Source organism: Pecten maximus, chromosome 2, assembly GCF_902652985.1.
Source record: "Pecten maximus chromosome 2, xPecMax1.1, whole genome shotgun sequence".
NCBI classification, from domain to species: Eukaryota; Metazoa; Mollusca; class Bivalvia; order Pectinida; family Pectinidae; genus Pecten; species Pecten maximus.
In genome coordinates, this window is record NC_047016.1 from 41,590,205 (window position 1) to 41,612,823 (window position 22,619).

The 22,619-nt window shown below is 36.7% G+C and overlaps 2 protein-coding genes across 2 annotated transcripts in view; one reads left to right on the forward strand and one right to left on the reverse strand.

Annotated features, from left to right (window-relative positions):
* The first annotated feature begins 272 nt into the window (after positions 1 to 272).
* Positions 273 to 1,970, forward strand: LOC117343127. The gene has a single exon (XM_033905444.1). It carries the CDS (start codon positions 273 to 275, stop codon positions 1,968 to 1,970), a length of 1,698 nt encoding a protein of 565 aa, XP_033761335.1.
* A 4,820-nt stretch (positions 1,971 to 6,790) lies between these two features.
* LOC117322117 overlaps positions 6,791 to 22,619 on the reverse strand; it is a 31,505-nt gene continuing 15,676 nt past the window's right edge. Inside the window, exons 2-14 of the mRNA XM_033876873.1 lie at positions 18,284 to 18,703; positions 16,907 to 18,043; positions 16,116 to 16,170; positions 15,445 to 15,640; positions 14,895 to 15,035; positions 13,855 to 14,043; positions 13,240 to 13,525; positions 12,489 to 12,621; positions 11,606 to 12,168; positions 9,870 to 10,063; positions 8,740 to 8,848; positions 7,761 to 8,003; positions 6,791 to 7,579 (exon numbers count right to left, since the gene is read on the reverse strand). Coding sequence (XP_033732764.1) covers positions 7,542 to 7,579; positions 7,761 to 8,003; positions 8,740 to 8,848; positions 9,870 to 10,063; positions 11,606 to 12,168; positions 12,489 to 12,621; positions 13,240 to 13,525; positions 13,855 to 14,043; positions 14,895 to 15,035; positions 15,445 to 15,640; positions 16,116 to 16,170; positions 16,907 to 18,043; positions 18,284 to 18,659 — 3,660 coding nt within the window. The 5' untranslated portion in view covers positions 18,660 to 18,703 and the 3' untranslated portion in view covers positions 6,791 to 7,541. The remainder of the gene's footprint in view (positions 7,580 to 7,760; positions 8,004 to 8,739; positions 8,849 to 9,869; positions 10,064 to 11,605; positions 12,169 to 12,488; positions 12,622 to 13,239; positions 13,526 to 13,854; positions 14,044 to 14,894; positions 15,036 to 15,444; positions 15,641 to 16,115; positions 16,171 to 16,906; positions 18,044 to 18,283; positions 18,704 to 22,619) is intronic.

Below are 22,619 nucleotides of genomic sequence, written 5' to 3' on the forward strand. Positions count from 1 at the left end.
AATGCTTCTAAACTTCAACAGAGTGTCAAAATAAAGTGAAAGACATGGCATTGTAGATTACAGAAGAAATATCCGTAATAAATTTTGTATACTGTATACATCTGTATACTGACTAGGAATAGTAGAATTTTTATAGGTTTTTACGAATAAAACATCCTTGTCTATATATAACACCCGTATTACTGCATTCTTTATTCAAAATGGCTACTTCGTGAGGACATCAGAACGTTTTACACTAGTGTTAAGCTTTTTATAATAGGAAAAAGGACAAAATGGCCTGTCCCGTGCACAAAAATCCGAAGATAATGGCATGTATACCGTGTAAAACTGCTGTGTGTGATGTTTGTATAGAAGCCGATCATAATGGACACCAATTCCAAACACTGAAAAGAGCGGCCGAGAATGTTATTGGGGATCTAAAGAAATCTGTTGAAATTCAAGATTATATCAAAATTGAAAAAGAATTCGAGCATGTTTCAGCAAAATGCCAAACAGAAAAGGAGCATGCAGTCAGAACTAAACAAGAACTTCTTGACAGACGAGATCATATTAAACAAGTATTAGATCACGTGACAGAAAAAGCTGTAAACAAACTGGAACAACACAACAACATTCTGTTTGAGGAATTAGAAAAAGTGAAAAACAATGCCGAAGAAAACTGTAAAGCCATTCGAGATTTTAAAGATGATGTGCAAAGGCTTACTACCTCACACATGAACCTTGATGTTTTGGAAAAAGGATGGAAAATGAACCCTCCGAAAATTTCTCCATTGGAATATCCGAATGTATCCACAATCATTTTCACACCTGGTATACCAGTAGATGAAGCTAACATAGAAATGTTGTTTGGTCAGATTGACCCCCATGATTTGGATTCCACGTTCTACAATGAAGGCACAACTTCTTCCTTAGAGATAGGACACTTTGATACCAATATGTTTTCAACATCCAGCATCTGTTCTGCTGACCTGTTTGGAGAGGGGCCTGAGCGAGACCCGCCACACTTATTTCGTGAAAGTGACGAGTCCACTCAACTCAAATCGCCTACAAACATTCAAAGGCTCAAATTTGATGTAACACTAGCTTATCAACGTTCTTTTAAACATGATTCTACAGCACGATTGATGAAACCAACAACAGGAGGAAAATGTTGGATCAGCCATTATGGTGGAAAATCAATTAACCTGGTAGATAAAAATGGTGACGTAATCGAGGTTATACCCGATGCGACAGAGGAAGTTAGTGACGTGTCCTTTTCCCCCGTGAAAAACCTAATCTTGATGGCGTACTGCAAACAAAAGTGTATCAAACGTGTAACGATAAAAGAAAAGAAAAATAAAGGGAAAACTAGCTTTGCAACTTCTCCTTGGGCTCGCACAGATCCATTGAAGCCTTATACCTTGTGTATGGCACCAAATGGTGACATCATTGTCGCACTTACCGACAAAAAGTCCTGGTCAAAAGAACCCGATTCCACCTCAGTACTGGTCAGGTACAACAGAAATGGGAAGGAACTAGCTAGAGTTGAAAAGGATGGACATGGTCAAGACTTGTTCGTTTGTCCTTTCAAGATTAGCACAAACACTACAGGTTCAGTGGCTGTTGTGAATGCTATTAAAGAGAGACTAGGGGCTAGTCATTTGGTGCTGTTAGATAACAATCTCAATCTGACACACCGATATATTTCCCACGGAGTTACTCTTCCTGCTGAAGATCCACTGCCTGAACTAACTGGAAAGTTTGCGATTACTGACGTGTTGTTCAATCACCAGAATCTCATACTTATCAGTGAGGGTCACTCTAGAACAGTACAGCTGTTAGATCCTATGTGTAACCTACTGAAGGTTTTGGTTACAGACCTCCAAACGTCTCCCTTTTCTCTGGCTCTACATTTCAATGGGGATCTCTGGGTGGGATTATCTGGAGGAGAATTACAAGTATTCCAAATACCATGCCTATGGGGAATATAATTAGACGTTTGAAACATTTTGGGGATTCCTCTGATTCCCCATAAGCCCAGGCGCGTAGCCAGGCGTACGCTCGTACGCCCGGGCGTCCACCTCATTTTTTTCGAAAATAGTCTTTTTACGCCCCGGATCAAGCGTGTATCCCGTTTATTTTTTTTTTTTTTTTTTATTATTTCTTCCGGATTGTTGAAATCCCTGCCAGGCATTCCGATTCAGCAATTATATACAATGTACTTATGTCGTTCAGCATCATGCGCAGGGTAAAAACCTATATGAGGTATACCATGCGATGTGACCGGAGGTCGTCGCTTGCATTGTTGCATGCATATCGAGATTTTGATGTAGACCTTGACTTGGTAGTGTCCAGGTTTGCTGAAACCAAAGCCCGCCGACTGGGTTTCATATTTCAATGAATGAATGAATGAATGAATGAATGAATGAATTGACACAATATCTCATGGAAATTGAAAGTTGAATAAAAACCGATTATCACTCACAAAATAGACGTATTTCTTGTTTAGTTGGACTAATGAAACTGCCACCAGAATACTGGAGATTACTCCTAAGGCCTTCTATAAATCAATTTTTTCCTGGGGGATACCCCCAGACCCCCTAGCGGGAGGGGGACGTATCCCCCTCCCGTGCCCACCACCTCCTCGCGCTGCGCGCTTCGAGTGATGCCGAAGGCATCACGTCTGCGTACACTTCCAAACAGGCCTAGCTACGCGCCTGAAATCCAAGCACTATTTGAAAAGAATCCGGATCCGAAAATGTGTAAGTTGCCGCCAAAAGTTGAAAATGTGCTATTTTTAGAACAACTAGCAAATTTCATTCTCTCACACTGCCGTAGAAGTGGGCTTGAATAATTATGGGTAATATTCCCCACAAGGCGACTTTATAGAGAGATAATTACTTCCCCGCAAACCTAAGAGCAGTGATAATTATTCCCCATAAATAGGCATATTAAGAGAGAAACCTAAGTATACATCCCTATTAAAGCACAGTATGAGAATATTAATGGTATCAATGAAGTACCTAATTCAAACGTTAATTCCTCAAATAAATCCACACGAACATCAGCAGATTATAACTTTAAGGAACTTGGTTCAGGTTAAACACCACCTCATTGGCCGATAAGTTTATTCTTTTCCCGCCAAAATTTAAAATCATCAATTTTTTTTAAAATTTAAATGTTTTTTGTTCAATACTCTGACACATACTGACTGGATAATTAGCACACACACAGTACTTCATTTATTGGCAGCTACTTAAGAAATGTGTTGAGTGAAACCGTCCAATCTAGCGCATGGAATTAATAAGTGTTATCCTTGAAGCGGTAACACCGGGTGATACCGGAAGTTACGAATCCGACGGGGAGTATATACAAATCCGACGGGGAGTATCTACCCGAAGGGCGTAAGGACATGGCTGGGGTATGTTTTATAGTGATACATGGCATTTTAACATACTATCGAAAATATGATGATACCCACGGAATTCTACGCTATTTCCTTTATACATATCAGTAATTCGTTAATCTCATAAACTTGCCGTGTTTGATTGATGCTCCATATTATCCGGCTGCCCTACTGTCAAACGACGAATTTGCTATGATTTTTGTTAAAAATACCCAATAATCGCGATCAAAACACGATGGATAGAGTTTTTGCATTAAACACTGACTGCAATAAACTATTAGTAATCAACAATTTGTTTGGATTACAGCTATTAAGTACCTTAATTGGCTAATTATAATGGCACGAAAAATTCCGCTCAATACAGAATTCAATTAGCATATCTATACAACATTAAGATTTTTTACATACCACTACTCCCACCCCACCCTCACCCCACCGACGACAACTGTTTGGAAATGGTCGCAATTACAAGATTTTGAAGATTTTGTGTAGCAAACTTACCGACAGTAAACCTTGCCGTCGACACTATTTAGTTAAGGACCCTCGATGACTTTAACAATCACGTAATTACACATTATGTAGTAAGTAGAGAAATGTTTGATCTTTCCATCCAGGTATTATTCGTATCGCTCTGTTGCAAATTATTAAAACCGCATGAATGGCGACCCATCCCATTGTCTCCGATATATTTGCGCCATGCGTCGGCTGACTCGGTTGTGCATGACCTTAATCTTTCCCAAGACTGCAGCACTAACGAATTTTCTATTGGTTACACATGCAAAATGAACACATGCAATTTGAATTCCATGTCAACTATAGGTTCGCAATGGAAATCAATACCGTTAAACGATATATTCGAAACCTTATTGCTTGTGTCGTCTGCCTGTGCTAGCCCTTGTTCCGCCTTATGACTTTAAAAATCAACGCATTTCATTTAATCAATTTCTAAAGCAATTCAATAAATACAGATGTTTGTGTTTGTGTTAAAGTATGTTGAACAAACGACAAATCTTCCACGTTGAAACAACATTGTGTTTCGACTGTTCACCATCGTTGAAATGTACAACGTTAAGATAACATTGATAAAAGGTTGATCGACGTCACAACCACATCTTTGCCTGAAGGTTTTCGGAAGCATTATACACAATATAATCCCCATGGAGACTGCGTCATGTTGGATTACTACTTATCCTCCCCTTGGGAGTCCTGTAAGTCCAGTGTCTCATCCTCCGAGGATCACCTCAAGCACATAAAAATGAAATCACATTTTCAGTCGTTGTCTTCAAGGTGCGCCGTGTTAATCCCCTGTCACAGTATCCGCACGTCAGAGTCAGTCAATGGTGATCTCGAGCGAAAAGCTTTTCTTTTGTTTTTCTTTTTATTTGTTTTTTTTTGTTTTGTTTTGTTTTGTTGTTTTTTTTCAATTTTTAGTCCAATAGAAAACTTGTGTGGCTTTTGAGTGTCGTGTATATAGGTAATCAGTTTTTGGATGACGGTCGCGATCTCATGTTCATGAGAAATACAACGTAGGGATAGACTATACACTCTGGAGGCCCATCTCTTCCCACTCTGGGACCGAGTATCACAAATATATGTCTTATCACTTAAAGATCCAATGCATTTTTTCACCAGGATTTCATATATGATTATCAGTCACATTCGTTTTTAAAAGTTGTTTGGACTGACTGTGCCCCGCATGGAAATGTTCGTTCGCCTGTTCGTCCGTCTGTCCATTAGTACTTTCGTTTTCCAGAGATAACCATTGTGTTCCTTTATCGGGTTCGTGCCAGTGATACCAAATAGGTACGGTACCATATAAGGGAATGCAATCGAACCTTAACTGAAGATCCCAAGATCTTTCGCTTCAAGCATAAAAACGGATTTTTTAAACGTAACAAATGTAAAATCAATACCTGAATAGTTCCATCATACAATAGATACATAGCTTATATTATTTCATCACAAATTCAGATTGCCATTGCGTTTTTAACAAAAAGTACATTTGGAGTGAAGAATCACAGTTCCGCCATCTTTGATCCAAGTGAGTACAGCATATCTGTACCGGTACAACTGGTACGAACATGATAAAGGAACACACGACAAGAATCCAGAGGACCATACTTTTTGAAATTCCACATGGTGATACATTGTGATATATCACACATATATGTGTAAGTCTGCCCGGGAGAGGACATTTTTCATGTTTGAGTGAATTATCAGACACACCAAAATACGAGGCAACACAATGCATATGTTTGGTTGGCGTAGGACTGCCTATTAGCCTTCAATACAGAAATAATATGATATGGAGGCCGACAAACCCAAGGAAGCTCGCTTGAAATTATATCTTAGTCTCGCCCAAGCATTAATAATCACTCGAGCACTAAACGTAGTAGTTTTTTTGTTGTTTTAATCGTAATAGTTGAAAATGGTTCAAGCTGCTGTTGTGTTAACTTAGAACATGTTAAGCAACATACAAATCATCGTTAGTAGATCATGACGCGTGTGTAATGTTGGTATTGACGTCAGTTGACTATACTTGTCCAGACTCGACCATTACTGGTTCTGCCTAGCCCAACCTACAGTATAAGTCTCGCTAAAGCTCGTGGTTTTTGTAACTTTTGAAAAATAAATAACTCGAATGAAAGAGATACCATATACATCTGCTCGTTGTTTAACATCAATTTAACCTATAATTATAGTATATAGCAATCTGATTAAAATACAGATTATCATTATACACTATACGTTATGAAAATCTAACGGTGGGAGGTGAAGGGTGATGTTCAGTTGAGCCCAACGCTAACCATAAAACGGTATGTATTTTTAGCCAATGAAAAAACGTCTCTGAAATTACATGCCTGTTCGGCAGTGTTTGCTAATTGAACGGACTGTCGAAACAGTGTTAAAAATATCAATTAGCCTTTGATCTCTCTGTTGTTTTGCTACTGCATTTCACACCACGGGATGCGTTTCTTTACAATAATGGAAAAGTAGAGAACTTTGCATACTTTGTCCACTGAATACATCATTTTGGACGTGAAGTGGCTGTCGACTGGCGCAGCCATCTTAGTATGACTGACATTCGGGACACTCGGATATTATATATTTTTGGTAAGGACCAACCCTTAGGTTCCCGAAGTGAAGCAGATTCTGGCAAAATTTTGCCAGTTGAGTTACGATTGGTTGGTTGAAAGGTCATCTGAACATGACCCCTAACAAATTGTATAATGCTAGCGCTGATCTGTGTTTTAATCATGTGATTGCAATTGCTATTTACACGTTATGCTTACTGATAAACTCTAACCCCCTTTTCTGCAATGTCGAGTCTAATGGCATTATTCCATTATATGGGTCCATTATAGTTTTCCTTTTACGTGCAAAAATGAAATAAAACTTTCAATATCATAATCTGTATTTATCTTTGGATTTACATTTTCACATTATTTACAAAAATAAACAATCATTATTGCATGTTAATGAGGTCCATCCGAGATATTATCACAATTAGAATCACAGAACACAATATTGACCGAGAACGCATGATCCTGTACTCCGCGAATTTCTGAGAAAATCAGCCGTAATCTATACATTGTGGTGAACTATTATGCATGCAAATATATGAACTATTTTTATGCTGCTTTAGCGGGAAACAAAGACAAAAATATAGATATTTACTGTATAAGATATTGTAGAATGCAATGCAAAGCGACATTTCGGCGCGCGTCATTTTGATTGTTTTCAGCCAATAAATTCCAAACAATTGTAACTATATTGCACACGTGTATCATGTGGTACAAAGCTTGAAATAAGCATCACATTTGTTGAATATGTCATATCATATCAGTTTCACTTGAATATCGTGCATCCATGGACATCCACATTCTTGATGTTTAAAGACGGAAGATGTATGACGTTAATACATGTAACTATTCATGTATCTGTGTTTTAATTATTGAAAATAGGGACCATTTAGTATCAACTGAAACTAATCTTCCACTCCTATGTGGTATAATTGACGGATATTAGTTTAAATTTATATGTCTCTCAGCAAACAATTATCATTAACAGTTTGTTAAATCTTCAAGCATGTGTCATACTTCATCCGATACGTCTCCAATGTCCCCCTCTATACCGTGCCGTGTCGAATCTTACGTCATGAAGGTGTTTTCGTCATCATGGATGTGAGATGATCTGCAAGGAGTAACAAAATATGTATTATATTCTCGCTTTGTTCGACATTTATCTAAAACACATCTGATAACTTTAAATTAGCAGAATGCATTAAATACAAGAAAAATTAACGTAAGATTTTAATTGATGGCCTTAATGAAGCATAGAATGCAACAAAAGATGAAAGGATGTATTACAATACCTGCAATATGATCCAGCCCAAGATGCTTAAGACATTTAACGAGTTTGCGGATCCCATAACCATTTTGCTTCTGTTTCCATAGCGACAACATCCCACGACACTTCGACACTTCGTCTGTGTTCTCAGCATTAATTGTCTGAATTTCGGATTCATCCATGTCCAGCATACTCGCAATGTCTTTCCACCTGGACACTACCTGACTACTCTTACAGACCGATAAAATCACAGTCTCCATCTTGTTATCTGGAAGTCAATAACAAATACGTATTAATGTGTTCTAGCGTTAACGAAGACAGAGATATACCGTAAAAATTCAAAAATAAGAAAATAAGCATATCCTGAAAATAAGCCTGTAGTTTCTTATGAGTTAGACTGACTTGAAAATACACCTTTTCTAAAAAAAAAAGGACAAAAACAAAACAAACAAACAAACAAACAAACAAACAAACACAAACACAAACACAAAACAACACCTTTCTTAAAAATAAGATTTAATATATAATGTTCCATAGTATGCAGAAGGTCTGTTTCGAAAAGATAACGTATGTCCATTTTTTTCAATTAATTAGTTTCTACCCTATTACAACGCAAACACGTGGATGGCACCTTTGTTCTCTATATATACGTACATAGTAATTAATACTCCACTGACTGTACGATCCGGATCTGTCATATTTCATCACACTCGCACAAAATAAGCTAAAGTGGATCGTATACCATATAAACTGCCTAAAAAGCAAGTCTCATTTGAAAATAAGCCTAACATCAAAAATAGGTATGTATTTGCTTAGTATTAAAGAAAAAATATCGTGTCTTATTGTTGGGATTTCGGGGTGTATTGTTGTCACAGGTGAAATGCTTCATAAACATTAGTACATAAAGGCATAACATTAAGTCAACATGTTTATCATGATAATACCCTTATACTGATATTATTAGATAGCATTTTAATTTGATAATGTCATTTCGATCTGCTTACCTCTTGTATGTCTGGCCTGTTCCCGCCTATATCGTTTACTGCTGTCCCTCAAGGCATCTGCCAAGTCGTCTCTGCCGCAGTTACGTAGGGCCATTATCAGGGCGGATGTCTAAGGAATGATAAAACGTAATCAAACAGAACAGCAAAAAACAGAGCCTTAATACAGCTTGTAGTGAAACATAAGCATATACCACGATACTTTTTGTTAAAATATTGTCAGAAAAATATATTTCCAGCCTTGGTTTGATATTATTTATCATCTTAACAGCTATGGCCATTTAACGGTATCCCTTTGTGCGAGATGCATGCGCGTGGTGAGTGTTCGTGTTTTTGAAAGCTGCGGTATGTTCGCGCTTTTTCTACTTGTGATATTGTGAAACTGATGTCGAATTCATAGTGCTATCTCGCTGAAGTAAACTGCTAAGACACAAAGCAGGACACCCCACCCGGTCACAAACTGTCAACGGGCAAACCACTAATTCCACTCCAAAGATTCAAGCAGCAGGTACAATTATTACGCCCTAACATACAGGACACAGATTTTCAGACAGCAGGTGTTCAAAATTGACAATCATATTTCCCTACAGGTCGTACTTCCATTCAGAGACTTACATGTAGCATGTGTATTACTATATATAGTATATAATTTATTTCTCTCTGCAGAGGTAGATGATTATTTATGAATCAAGAAATAAATGTATACATGCATAATATGGATATCATACGCCTGTATATTGACATTCTTTACTCTTTTTATGTCGTTTTATCGAAATATTATTGTGTATCATCGACATGTTGTTCCGGTTTAAATTTTGGAAATAAAATGTGTTTCGTTCGTCACCGTTCGTAAGATACAGAATAACTACCACACAAATGCTACAATTGTATATATACTAAACAAATTTAGTTCTAAAATCAGTGACAAATTTTGCCTGTCCTCGTTCAGTTATTCATGACTAATTTGAAGACGTGTTTAGTATTCCTACTATTTCTTTTAGTTTATTTTGTTTTAAAACTAAAATCCACCTATAATTCCTTAAAATGATAAAAACATTTTCATGGAAACGACAATGATAATCAAGTGAGTTTTTTTAAACGTAAACATTACAGGAGACATAATTATGCAGTACCTTTTCTTTTACGAACAGCGACCGTTTGAACCATGTCATGAGGATGTCTCTAGCCAGCTCTTTGTGTTTTCCCTTATGTTGTTGTTTGATCGACTGTATTCGCGGGTGGTCGATGTTCAGGCAGTTCGCTAGACTTAACCATCCCTCTCCTATCGCCAGTGCAAGGTTTTCGAGAAACTCTGGTGTTATGGTTCCTGTAAAATGAAAAGACAAACAACTAATCTTTTATCCTATATTTATATTGAACAAGCTATATTATAACAACTCCGGTTGGAATATTGACTTGATAAACTCCAATGACCTATATCCAGGTTGCAACAACAAACACCAATAGGCTGATCACAACGCCCGGCCTGAACTATTGAGGTAATAAACTACAATGTACTTATATAGTACTTACAATATTGCGTTTGTTGAACTCTGACATTAAAATGCATGTTAGTTAGTGATCATTATTATGGAGTTTTAAAATAAAATGAATATCTAAAGATTTATTAACGTAATATTACGCGATAGTACCTCAAATATATCACAAAACAATCATTTCTTTTGGTCACAGACAATAAAAAGGGCTACTCATAATGATTCTGATCAGATCAATACCTTTACAGAGACAAAAGGTCCATGGGCCTTAACAGTCATCCGAGTTCTTAGATAAATACTTATACTTGATGGTTTAGTTTTCAAATTAAGATTTTAATGCATTTGACACTAAGACATTTGAGGTAGTTCAAAGTCATTTGGACATTTTTTTTGTCTGTTATCAAAACATGCCATGTACTGTCCAAATATTATGGCACTAGGCCTTATTATTAATTAGAAAACTGCTTAAAGAAGTTGACACAATTGACGCTTGCGACCTTGGAAGTAGGTCAAGGTTATTCATCCAGGCATGCTACTTTCCCAATATCATGACTGTGCCTCTTGCTTATTGAGAAGTCATTTAGATATCTTTTGATCCCTTTTGCTTTGAAAGTAGGTCAACACTCATTCATTTAAACAAATATCATAGCTCTTCAGCCCAGCATGCTATTGGCCAATATCATGCCCCTAGGTCGCTTGGTTATTGGGAATAAGTCAAAAATGTAAAATGTTTACAACAGACGACGTACGAAGGATGAGACACGACTTACAACGGACGACGCAGGACAAAAGGTGATCATTATAAGTCGCTTGACACCTTTTCAGCCTGATGTCTTCAAATGACAGAACTCGAAACGAATCACGGACTGAACAGTTCGTTTTTATTGTAAATCAAAGAAACAAACCTAATATTTTATACAGAGAATGTTTCATGTATGAATTCATATAATTCATATGCATGGTTTATTCCTTCCGATAAAGACTAAAAAGAATGTGTTTAATGAAAATGAAAACTGACAGAATAGGTTATGATCAAAATAACTCAGATGTCGTTATCCATGATCCAAATAGTAAGGCATTTGCTTTATGATAAAAAACATGAAAGATGAAAAAATACCACATGCTTGCTTTGAGTTTATAGAATTTCAGCAAAATCTGGTTTTGTTTCGTAAAGTTATTTCATTGTTACATATATTGTATTTGGATACATTGTCACAGAAAACTGAGACCTCTTTGAGATAACCAAGTTTACTCTTTAGTAGTTTGCATGGTTTTACATATCTGTACCTAGATGCAAAATCTCTGGGACTAAAAGATCAAGAATGAAACTCTAAATGATATATAAGTATACCAAGATAAGTATACCGACTCACCTTCAGTTCTCACAGTCACGGGAGCGCGTACTAATTTGGTTGAAAATTTGAGCACAGTCTTTGGAAGAGAGATAGGCATTTCAGTGACAAGGTTCCACAATGATTTGTTATCCAAGTCAATACGCTGGCAATCAAAAGGCTGTTTAGATTTCCACACAAACATTTGGAGAAAACCACAGAACGATGACAGCGACCTCTGGCAGTATCTATCCACTACATCTATCGTCCAGGCCGTATGGATGCCATGGATGCCATAGTAACGAAATATGGTGCGATGTTTAGAAATCGATGAAATATTGCCACGAAAGCATAGACACAGTGTATCGCCTTCCTTCAGTTTTACGGCCTTCGTTCTAACAACATTTTCGGCCTCTAGTCGCATCATTTGACGGGAGTTAACGTTCTTTGCCCGGTCACAAGACAGGGCTAGTTCGTTTAGGCACTTTTTGTTGTGAGCCAAACATATTTGTACATTTTGATATTCGATGTTGGTCAGAAGGCGAGGGACTATATCTTGTATCACTTTCGACGGTAACTCCTCTGTGACTTCAAGGACAACCGAGCTATAACAAAAGTACAATATTTTGGAGTTCAATGTCATAATTTCTTAATGATAGATTATGTTTTTCTTTTATTCAAACATCATCTTATCATTTTTTCTACATGCGTAGACATAGATAGCTCAAATGCTCACAAGACGAAATATACAATGAAACTAAATTAAAAACCCACGCATATAATGAATTATGTATAGAATGGACATATAAATACCTCTTTATATAAATGTTCATTATTCCATATTTTCACCTGCTTAGCATTTTATTTATTTAATATGTTTCAATAAAAATAATTAATTATATATATTTATCATTGAATTCCATACGTGCTGGATTTCTCGTGCACAGAGAATACTGCTTGGTCATCAACTGTTACGTCATCAGAGGTCAACGTCTTAACTTTTGTGGCCATACACGACGCAAACCGGATTAGGTGACATTCCTTTTCTTGGCTAGGTTCTGCAAAAATGGTCTCTTATTACATTCACTTTCACTTCTCAGCATATCCAGGTGGTTTAACAACTCAGATAGTCAGTAGGCCCAATACTGTAAATTACTTATATTTCGCGTATACTTTATTTCACGACCTTACTTCTTCAGAAATATTCGCGAATACATTATTTTGCGAACGCTGATCTAGAAATGACTTCGAATAATGAGCTATTAGAGTCGTGGACTCCACAAGACTCGGTAAAGGATAGATGGGCCTCTATCCATAATATATATATATATATTTTACAAAAACTCGCGAAGGATTTGAATTCGAATTGACTCTCCCAGCATATTAACGCGAAAATATATCCCACGCGAAAATTAAGTGATTTTTAGTACATAAAACGCCAAACATAGAATCTTAAACCTAAATTTGTACAAGGTTTTAACTGTTTCATTAATGACGAATAAACAAACAAGAAAGGAAAAATTTGAGCAGACGATGTCTTACAATTATATATCAGTTCCTTGCTTTATAAAAAGATAATCTTCAATGGCAAACAGCTTTAAAACAGTAAAATATGCTTTATTTGTGCGACCTGCTAATACGAGTATTTTTACTATGAGAATTATGTAATAACATACCCACAAATTTGCCGAAGGTTGAGCCTTTCCTGCTCATCTGACCTCCCCTAGACGTTGATCTGTAGCCAGAGTCGGGAGTGCCAAGGCATGAAGACACACGCTTACTGCCCGTCATAGGCCTGGAGGGAACGGGAGGGCGAGCACACGGTAGGTGCATGTAGATCGTCTGAGGGTGGTCGTCGTAAAACTTCAGGGTTACAATAGCCCCGGCATTGTACAGTTTCTGTCTGTCTGTGTCAAACGACGACTTTGTCTCTTCTAATATACTCGGTACCACAGGCAGAACCTAATAAACAGAAAACATTTTTTTATGAGTTCATAATTTAAAATTAAACATTATATCTAGATGAAAAAGTTAGATTTTTCTGTATTAATAAAATCAAATACTCATGTTTTTGTGTTTGATGCTTAAGACAAATTCCTGTATCTTTACACGGGATTTTTGATATCATCTATCATACAAGAGCTGTTTGCTGGTACAGTGTACTGTATATATAGTCAAAAACAGTAGTCGTAGCTTCACTGTCACAAAGAGTTATTGTTTTACGTTTGCTTTCATCAAAATATCTTAAAAGTTGCCAATATATTAGTTAAGGTAAATTCACATGGATATACCTTCAGCTCGACATGAACATTTTTAGAGTTGATCCTAGCACTGACTGGACACGTAAGGATAATCTCGCTGTCAACAGTTGAGTGGAACCTCGTCATCCTGTCGGTGAAAACAATGTCATCCACGATTGGCATGGCAACCACAACACATGTAGTTGGTCCAGTAAACTTAGCCATCAATACAAACAGGTTCTGTAATGGCACAAAGAAGACAGGAATCAAATTATGATGTCAAACATAAAAAAAAAAAGCTTTTACAGATTATTGGAATCTTTCAGGTGGGTTACTAAAACTGTTTATTGATTAACAAGGCGCATTTGTATAAAGATAATTAGGATAATCGGAACACTATTTTCATTTCTTCTGCCCCATCTCACATGCGGTATGTATAATTGTCTACAACGAAGCCCTGCAGGTAAGGTGAACGAATTTTACTTGTTTATATTTTTATTCTATCTACACGTTTATTTCCTTCCTAAAGACTTCCTGGACATTGCCTCACTTTTGGCCTTTAGTTTAGCGCCCTTAAGTTGAAAGTTCGCTCCTGTGAGAATGATTAAGGGTTCTGTCCCCTAGCCGAGACATACAGGTGTTTGAAAAATGACATTTTGATAAATTTGCATTATTTCAGAATCGTAACAGCATTTTCACCCGTTGTCTATTGTCAGTATAATGTGACAGGGTGTGGTGTCCTGGTGAGTATCTTGGGCAGTATACTTCGGTGAGATAGCACTATAAATACGGTCTTCGTTCCTTACCATCATAATGAAACTTGCAGCAACAATACACATTCAACACATGCACTCAATGGGCATAATGTGTATTGCCGTTGTTGGACTTGAACAAAACGAAACAAACCTGTTTATAACTTGAATAAATGGCAATATCCGAAAATCGTATATGTTGTAAAGTGCTTGCATAATCTAGATATGTTTTCAAATAAATTTCATTGTTGGAATTCATTGTTGCACAACAATAGTAATACAACACAATTATCCTTATCATATAAACATACAAATGTAATATATGTTTTTGGACCTTACCGAGTCATCGTCTCGCTGGTACAATGTTTCTCGGCACGGAAAGTCGCTCCATCGATCCCGAGAGTCAAGCACGCGCAGCACGGGTTCTTGATAGTACTGCATCTCATCCTTCACGAACGGAATCGCTACAGTTATCTCATTCTTTAAAAGACAACAGAATGTCGAGTTATACACGTGCACAATTACAATAATAGTAGATAACTGAATGAAAATTAAAGTTTCTCGAACAATGCCTTTGTGCCATAGATTATCATACGATATCTATATGATTACTCTCCAATGGCTGAGACATTCACCAGTACTTATATAGCAATATATAGTGTTGATATTTATCAGGTATTTTATTTATAAATCATGCAACATGGTACAGCACAAATGACGAAGGAAGACTGATTTGGTGACTCGTGCCCTGACGCGGCCTCGAACTCGCGATTTAAGGCACCAATCGCCTAGCCAGAAATACCCGCAGCTTATACCACTGCACCACATCCACGTTCTTTTTATCTATACATACGAAACTATGTTTCAGGTTTTTATTCTCGACACTTACATCGCCTTCGTCGCCGCCTTGAATCAGCCGGGGGTCTATATGAAGGATATTGCCGACGACATTTTCGTAGATGTTGACCGCTGAAGGAACATCAGCTGGGCAGACGAGAATACAGCGTGCTGGGTCCGGGCTATCTGTCTCCGTGTAAACTACACATCCAACCACCGAATCTCCCTTATAATCATCCACATGGAGACTGTTGTTCACAACAAACCAATTTTAATATAGAACCAATGAGGTGTGTATTTCAACAATTGTATAAATAAATTGCATGTTTTCTCTTCTAACAAAACCCCCATTAACCTACATGTACAATCATACTTCTGGATATTGTTTCATCCTCTTGATATGAAATTACATAACCAACATATTTCTCAGTATTACATTTTTTGAAACATTTGGTATACATACAATATCTGCCAAGAACCAATAGATCATAACCAACGTTCACAATGAAAAATAAAAACTGATATATTGACATAACCCATAACAATTTTTTTTCTCGCGAATCTTTATATGAAGCTGCGATGGTGTATACTCATCTTCTGATACCAATTCTGTTAAACATTACTGCTGTGTTACGGGACCTCGTTATTATTTTGCATCTTTGTTCGCTACTTTTGTGAGTCCGACACACAAAAAATAAGTAAACATGACAACAATATACTTACATTACATCATTCATGTTAGAGTAGGTGCTGGCCCAGTCCATGGAGGACGTGCTATCTGTAACAGACATGTTACTGTAAATCAATTATATTTCGCGAACATTTTATTTAACACCGATCTAGAAATATCCTAAATTTCACCAATGATGAGCAATTGTAGTCATGGACTCTGCAAATGTTTTATATCAGTAATAGATAGTTAGGTCGCCATCCAAAGGTGTTATTTTTGTATAAATAATCACGAAGGATTTGAATCCTGGAATGAATCTCCTGGCGTATTGACGCAAAAAAATAAATCCCACGCGTAATATGTAATTGATTTATAGTACTCAATTATATCCAATCAGCAAGAATATAAAAACTTTACGAATCTAGTAACAGCATTAAGTGGATAAAATGACATTGCGTCAAAAATATGAACACATGAATAATTTTGTTTTATGTGGAAAGATTTAAACAAATATGCTAGGTTATAAAGCTATTCAAAATTCATACTAATTGTAATATCGCTTAAATCGTTTCCAATAGAAGGATTTTCCCTTTCTGTTTGAGGATTGACCGTTAACTTTGGAGTGGTAACTGTATGATGAATATAGTTTGCCAATATTTCTTTACACCGGTAACTATCCTCAAAATTAACATGCTATCCTTAGTTTTCTGATTATGAAATCCCTGTCAGGGGTTACAGTCAACGGTCTAGAATGTGGTTTTATTACAATAAAATTGGCATTCAAATATCCTAAGTTTGGAATCTGATAATATTGTATGCCAATGTGTGTACTGAGCATGCGAACCTTTCCGTGAGAATGTTTCCTCGTCAGGTGTCTCGGCAGTTTGGTAACTCAGACGTGACGGTACTGTATCCCTGCACTCGTTGTGATTGTTCATAAGTAATGATCTTTCCGTCGACCTTTCAGCCGACAGCTCATATGTTTCACTTGTCGACTTCTCACATGTTTCCGCCGTCGTATTAGTTGGTTCTGTGCTTCTTCTTCCATTTCCCACATCGCTTTCCGTTCCTAAATCGAATTCTTCAACAGTTTTATCAAGTGCAACTTTTTCGTCGTCTGAATCCGCCATTTGCTCATTTTCTTCATCTTCACACGAGTCATTATTATGTCCTTCCGTGGTGTCGTTGTCCGAGTTCTCTGTGTCACCGTCCTGTCCTATGTCTGTGTTGGATAACTGGTGAACAGCTGTTATCTCATCTTGATCCTTGCTGCTGGAAGCGTCCGTCTCCACACAATTTTCAGTATTTTCATCTGTTTGTGTCGCCTCCATTTCTGACGACGAATTAACAGATTCGTCATTTTCATTAGCATCTGGTTTCTCCTCTGTCGCAGTTTCGTTTTCTGAGTTTGCACTTTCCCCTTTGTCCTCTTTGTCGTGTTCAGTAGGTGATGTTATCGAAATGCTTTTGTCTTTTTGTCGTTCTTTCACTACTGACGAGTCTGTTCTCACACAAGCTGCTACTACTTGTCGCATTAGCCGTAATTCTTTGTACACATCTTTCATGTTAAGTTTTTTCTGTCGCTGTTTAAGTTCTTGTTTGATATTTTCCTCCACTGACACATCTCCATTTGTCATTGTTGGATCAGTCTCATTCGATTGCACTAGATCTGACAATTTCCTGTCCAGTTTAGCCCGTCGATTCCATCGTTCCTTCATGTGATTGAGAGCCTCAGAAAGCTCTTTTTCGTGCGCCATATCACCCATATTATTGTACATATCCGTGCAAAATATTGCTCGTCTGCGATAGCGCCTCGCTTTGGAATGTTCCCATGTTTCCTCTATGTACTCTGTCTCTTTTTTGGTGGTTGTCTGTTCCGGTTCCAGTTCCTGTTCTGTTTCCGGTTCTGTGTATATCGTAGAATCAATGGACGACAGCTGTCTGTTATCTCCGTGACTTGAGCTTGATCCCGGTTGTGGATCTGCTAAACACAAAGAATACACATATATATATATCTGTTACGTCTTACGGTTTATTTGAAAAATACTCATATGGCGTATTTACTCTGATAAATAGTAGGCATGTATAAATTCAATTAACTGTAATGACTTGCTCTCGTTGGATAAAGTGGTAGAATGCAAGGAGTGTTAATATAAGACGTCACTGGAGTTTACATGGGAACCCAAAAGGAATATTAGCATTATATTAAGACGGGTTATACCATCATGTTGCTCTGGTTTGCTTCCATGGTTTGTAGAACGCTCCTTTGAACTCTTCACGTGGTTAACAGGTGTATTATGAACAGTGATATCCTTGGACTCCACAATAATAATTTTGTTGTCATTTATATTTGGCATATCAGTGTAGTTTTGCATTCGAGAGATGATGTTCCGGCCATGGTCGGCTTCAGTATCTTCAACGTCCTTCAACGATGATGGAGAATGCCTATCATTTTCAATTCTGGTACAGTTGTCGTCGGATTCCCCATTTTCTTTTACCAAAGCTTCAATTTCGATGTTTTGCTGCAGTTTCTCCTCACTATCATGGTGTGATGTAGGAGCGTCTCCTAGCTGTTGGCGATTCTCTGGGTCCGTCATTATAAAACGATGGCCGTCACACAGCGAATCAACGCAAACATTCACTGAAAAGAGCAATCAACAACGCATTGTAAAGCTATCAAAACCATAGGGGATACGTGCAGACTTAATTCGTTCAAGGTACAGGAAATAGGGGCCGGGATACTGCAGAACGAGATACCCAATGAATCAATCGGAAGACGACGTTACGACTCTAAACGACTCTAAATATGTGTGCACATTATAATTTGATGATTATGTTATAATTAATTTTTCTTTGTTTTCATGGTAAATACTCAAATGTGATTGGTCGAAAAATTCTTTTCATTCTTCTATGAAAGAAATTCCGAGAATGGCGCGAAAAAACCAGTAAATACAAATTTTGTTTGCAAGCGTAGCGGATTCTTACAGAAGTTTGCGAACAAAATTTGTTTCATACCCCGATGAAACTAAAAAAAAAATGGCATCATTAAATGAATAAAATGAACAATCTGTGCCTAGACTTGATGTTATTTAGCATAACTTTTCCCTCTCATTTCAGAGTTGGGGTCGCTAATTACGATGAACATGCGCTATTTCTTATCTTATATGACGAGTACCATGTTTATAGTATAAATTATATATGTGTATGAATATACTCATTACTGACTTATAATCTGCTCTGTAATTGAATGCAGGCATACATTGCATATTTCACTTATGAAAATATTGTAATTTCCTGTGGCAATGACAATAGAAAAGGTATATATTCTAATTCATTGATAATTGAAATACAAATCAATACATACATATCATAATTAGAAATAAAGTTTTTCTCCGTTGATTGTGTCGACAATGGTGCCATAATCTCCTTTGATTGACACATCTTTTCTATTATGAAAGTGTATATCCTGTATTTACTGTGACACGAGTAGTCACACTGATATCACCAACACCAGTTTGTATTTACTGTGACACGAAAGGTCACACTGATATCACCAATATCAGTTTGTATTTACTGTGACACGAGTCATCACACTGATATCACCAGTTTGTATTTACTGTGACACGAGTCATCACACTGATATCACCAATACCAGTTTGTATTTACTATGACACGAGTCATCACACTGATATCACCAATACCAGTTTGTATTTACTGTGACACGAGTCGTCACACTGATATCACCAATACCAGTTTGTATTTACTATGACACGAGTCATCACACTGATATCACCAACACCAGTTTGTATTTACTGTGACACGAAAGGTCACACTGATATCACCAATACCAGTTTGTATTTACTGTGACACGAGTCATCACACTGATATCACCAATACCAGTTTGTATTTACTGTGACACGAGTCATCACACTGATATCACCAACACCAGTTTGTATTTACTGTGACACGAGTCATCACACTGATATCACCAACACCAGTTTGTATTTACTGTGACACGAGTCATCACACTGATATCACCAACACCAGTTTGTATTTACTGTGACACGAGTCATCACACTGATATCACCAACACCAGTTTGTATTTACTGTGACACGAGTCATCACACTGATATCACCAATATCAGTTTGTATTTACTGTGACACGAAAGGTCACACTGATATCACCAATACCAGTTTGTATTTACTGTGACACGAGTCATCACACTGATATCACCAATATCAGTTTGTATTTACTGTGACGCGAGTCGTCACACTGATATCACCAGTTTGTATTTACTGTGACACGAGTCATCACACTGATATCACCAATACCAGTTTGTATTTACTGTGACACGAGTCATCACACTGATATCACCAATACCAGTTTGTATTTACTGTGACACGAGTCGTCACACTGATATCACCAATATCAGTTTGTATTTACTGTGACACGAGTCATCACACTGATATCACTAGTTTGTATTTACTGTGACACGAGTCATCACACTGATATCACCAATACCAGTTTGTATTTACTGTGACACGAGTCATCACACTGATATCACCAATACCAGTTTGTATTTACTGTGACACGAGTCATCACACTGATATCACCAATACCAGTTTGTATTTACTGTGACACGAGTCATCACACTGATATCACCAATACCAGTTTGTATTTACTGTGACACGAGTCATCACACTGATATCACCAATACCAGTTTGTATTTACTGTGACACGAGTCATCACACTGATATCACCAATATCTGAAACGATCGGCTTAAATACATTATCATTCGATCTACCCTCATGGCGACAATTAAGATCAATCCAGATTCAGGGTCATTTAACATTTCCAAAGAAACAATTAAAAAGAATAATATAATTTCAATTTAATATAAGTTATACTGACTCTGCGTAACGTAATTTAATGGTGAAAAAAATCAATTTTTCAGTGAAGAAAAAAAAAGAAATAAAGCAAAGAAGTAAAAAATACAGCTATAATTGTAAGTATTTTAACCAGAATAAGAAGACTTCCGATGTTTCCCATTTCCCATTTTTTAGTACTTGCTGTGACTTTCGTGTCCTGTTTTGTAGGTATATATTTGTTGTGACATTCTTGTTTCTGTTTTGTAGGTATATCTTTTTTGTGACGTTTTTCCTGTTTTGTATGTAGATATTTGTTGTGACGATCGTGTTCCTGTTTAGTAGGTAGATATTTGTTTTGACATTCGTGTTTCTGTTTTGTAGGTATATATTTGTTATGATGTTCGTGTTCCTGTTTTGTAGGTATATATTTGTAGTGACGTTCGTGTTCCTTTTTTGTAGGTACATACTGTATGTATATATTCGTTATGACATTCGTGTTCCTGTTTTGTAGGTATATATTTGTAGTGACGTTCGTGTTTTTGTTTTGTAGGTATATATTTGTAGTGACGTTCGTGTTCCTTTTTTGTAGGTACATACTGTATGTAGATATTTGTTGTGAGGTTCCTGTTCCTGTTATGTAGGTATATATTATTTGTGTGATGTTCATGTCCCTATATAATATCTCACAACTATCTTATGTATATTTCATCGAATAGAACGTCACCTATATAACCACCAGAAAGACTTTCCTATTCATAATAACAATAAAATTTACCTAGCATCACAGATTTAAAATTCTAAAATATTCAATTTATTCATTATTGTTCTATATTCTATTTGAAATTCTTTACCTAATGCAAACGAGATGAAAATACTAGCGGTTGATAATAAATTGGTTACTCCTAGAAACAATCGATATGTTATGTTGTGGTGTTTAATGTGGCCTTCAGTGTTTTAAGCCCTTGATGTTTCAGTTTTACATTTTTCATTTAAAATGATGTCATTGATTGTTGTCGCAGCTTACATTTTACCTTGACAGCTTGTACAGTCATATGTTTATATTACGTCTGTAATTGTATTTGTCTGATACATAAGTCATTCCAATCCAAATACATTTTGTAGTTAGAATTTAACAATCTGCGATCATTTTTAAACCCGTTACCAATTTTGACCTATTCGGAAGATTGAAAATACAAGGAAGTTTTGTTAAGTACACTCATTTAAAAGAGGTCGAGGTACAAAACATGAAATTGAGATGTTGTCATTACGTAAGGTGGTTTACAATATTCAAACATATAAACATTTTTTAGCTGTTTAACAAAAAAACCGACCCATCTGTCAACAATGAAACTAGAGTACCTTTAATTAATTCAGGTTGGTAGGCTATTTGTTTTAATCTACATACATCTACCGGTTCACAGAAACGCTAAAGTCAAAATGTTTATACATTATAATGACAGTGTTAGGTGCCTATAGATAAAATTCATTTAAAGAACATACTTTGAAAGTACACTGTTATTTTTGTAGTCGAAATAATGTATTTTTTGACACATAATATTCATATTGTCACTATAAATAATAGTAATAGTAATAATAAACAATCATGTGACAAAGATTAAAATTCTCCGCTGGTTACCCTTTATCACTAGCGTAAGGGGGCGGATATCTTCAGAATAGCATGTGAAGT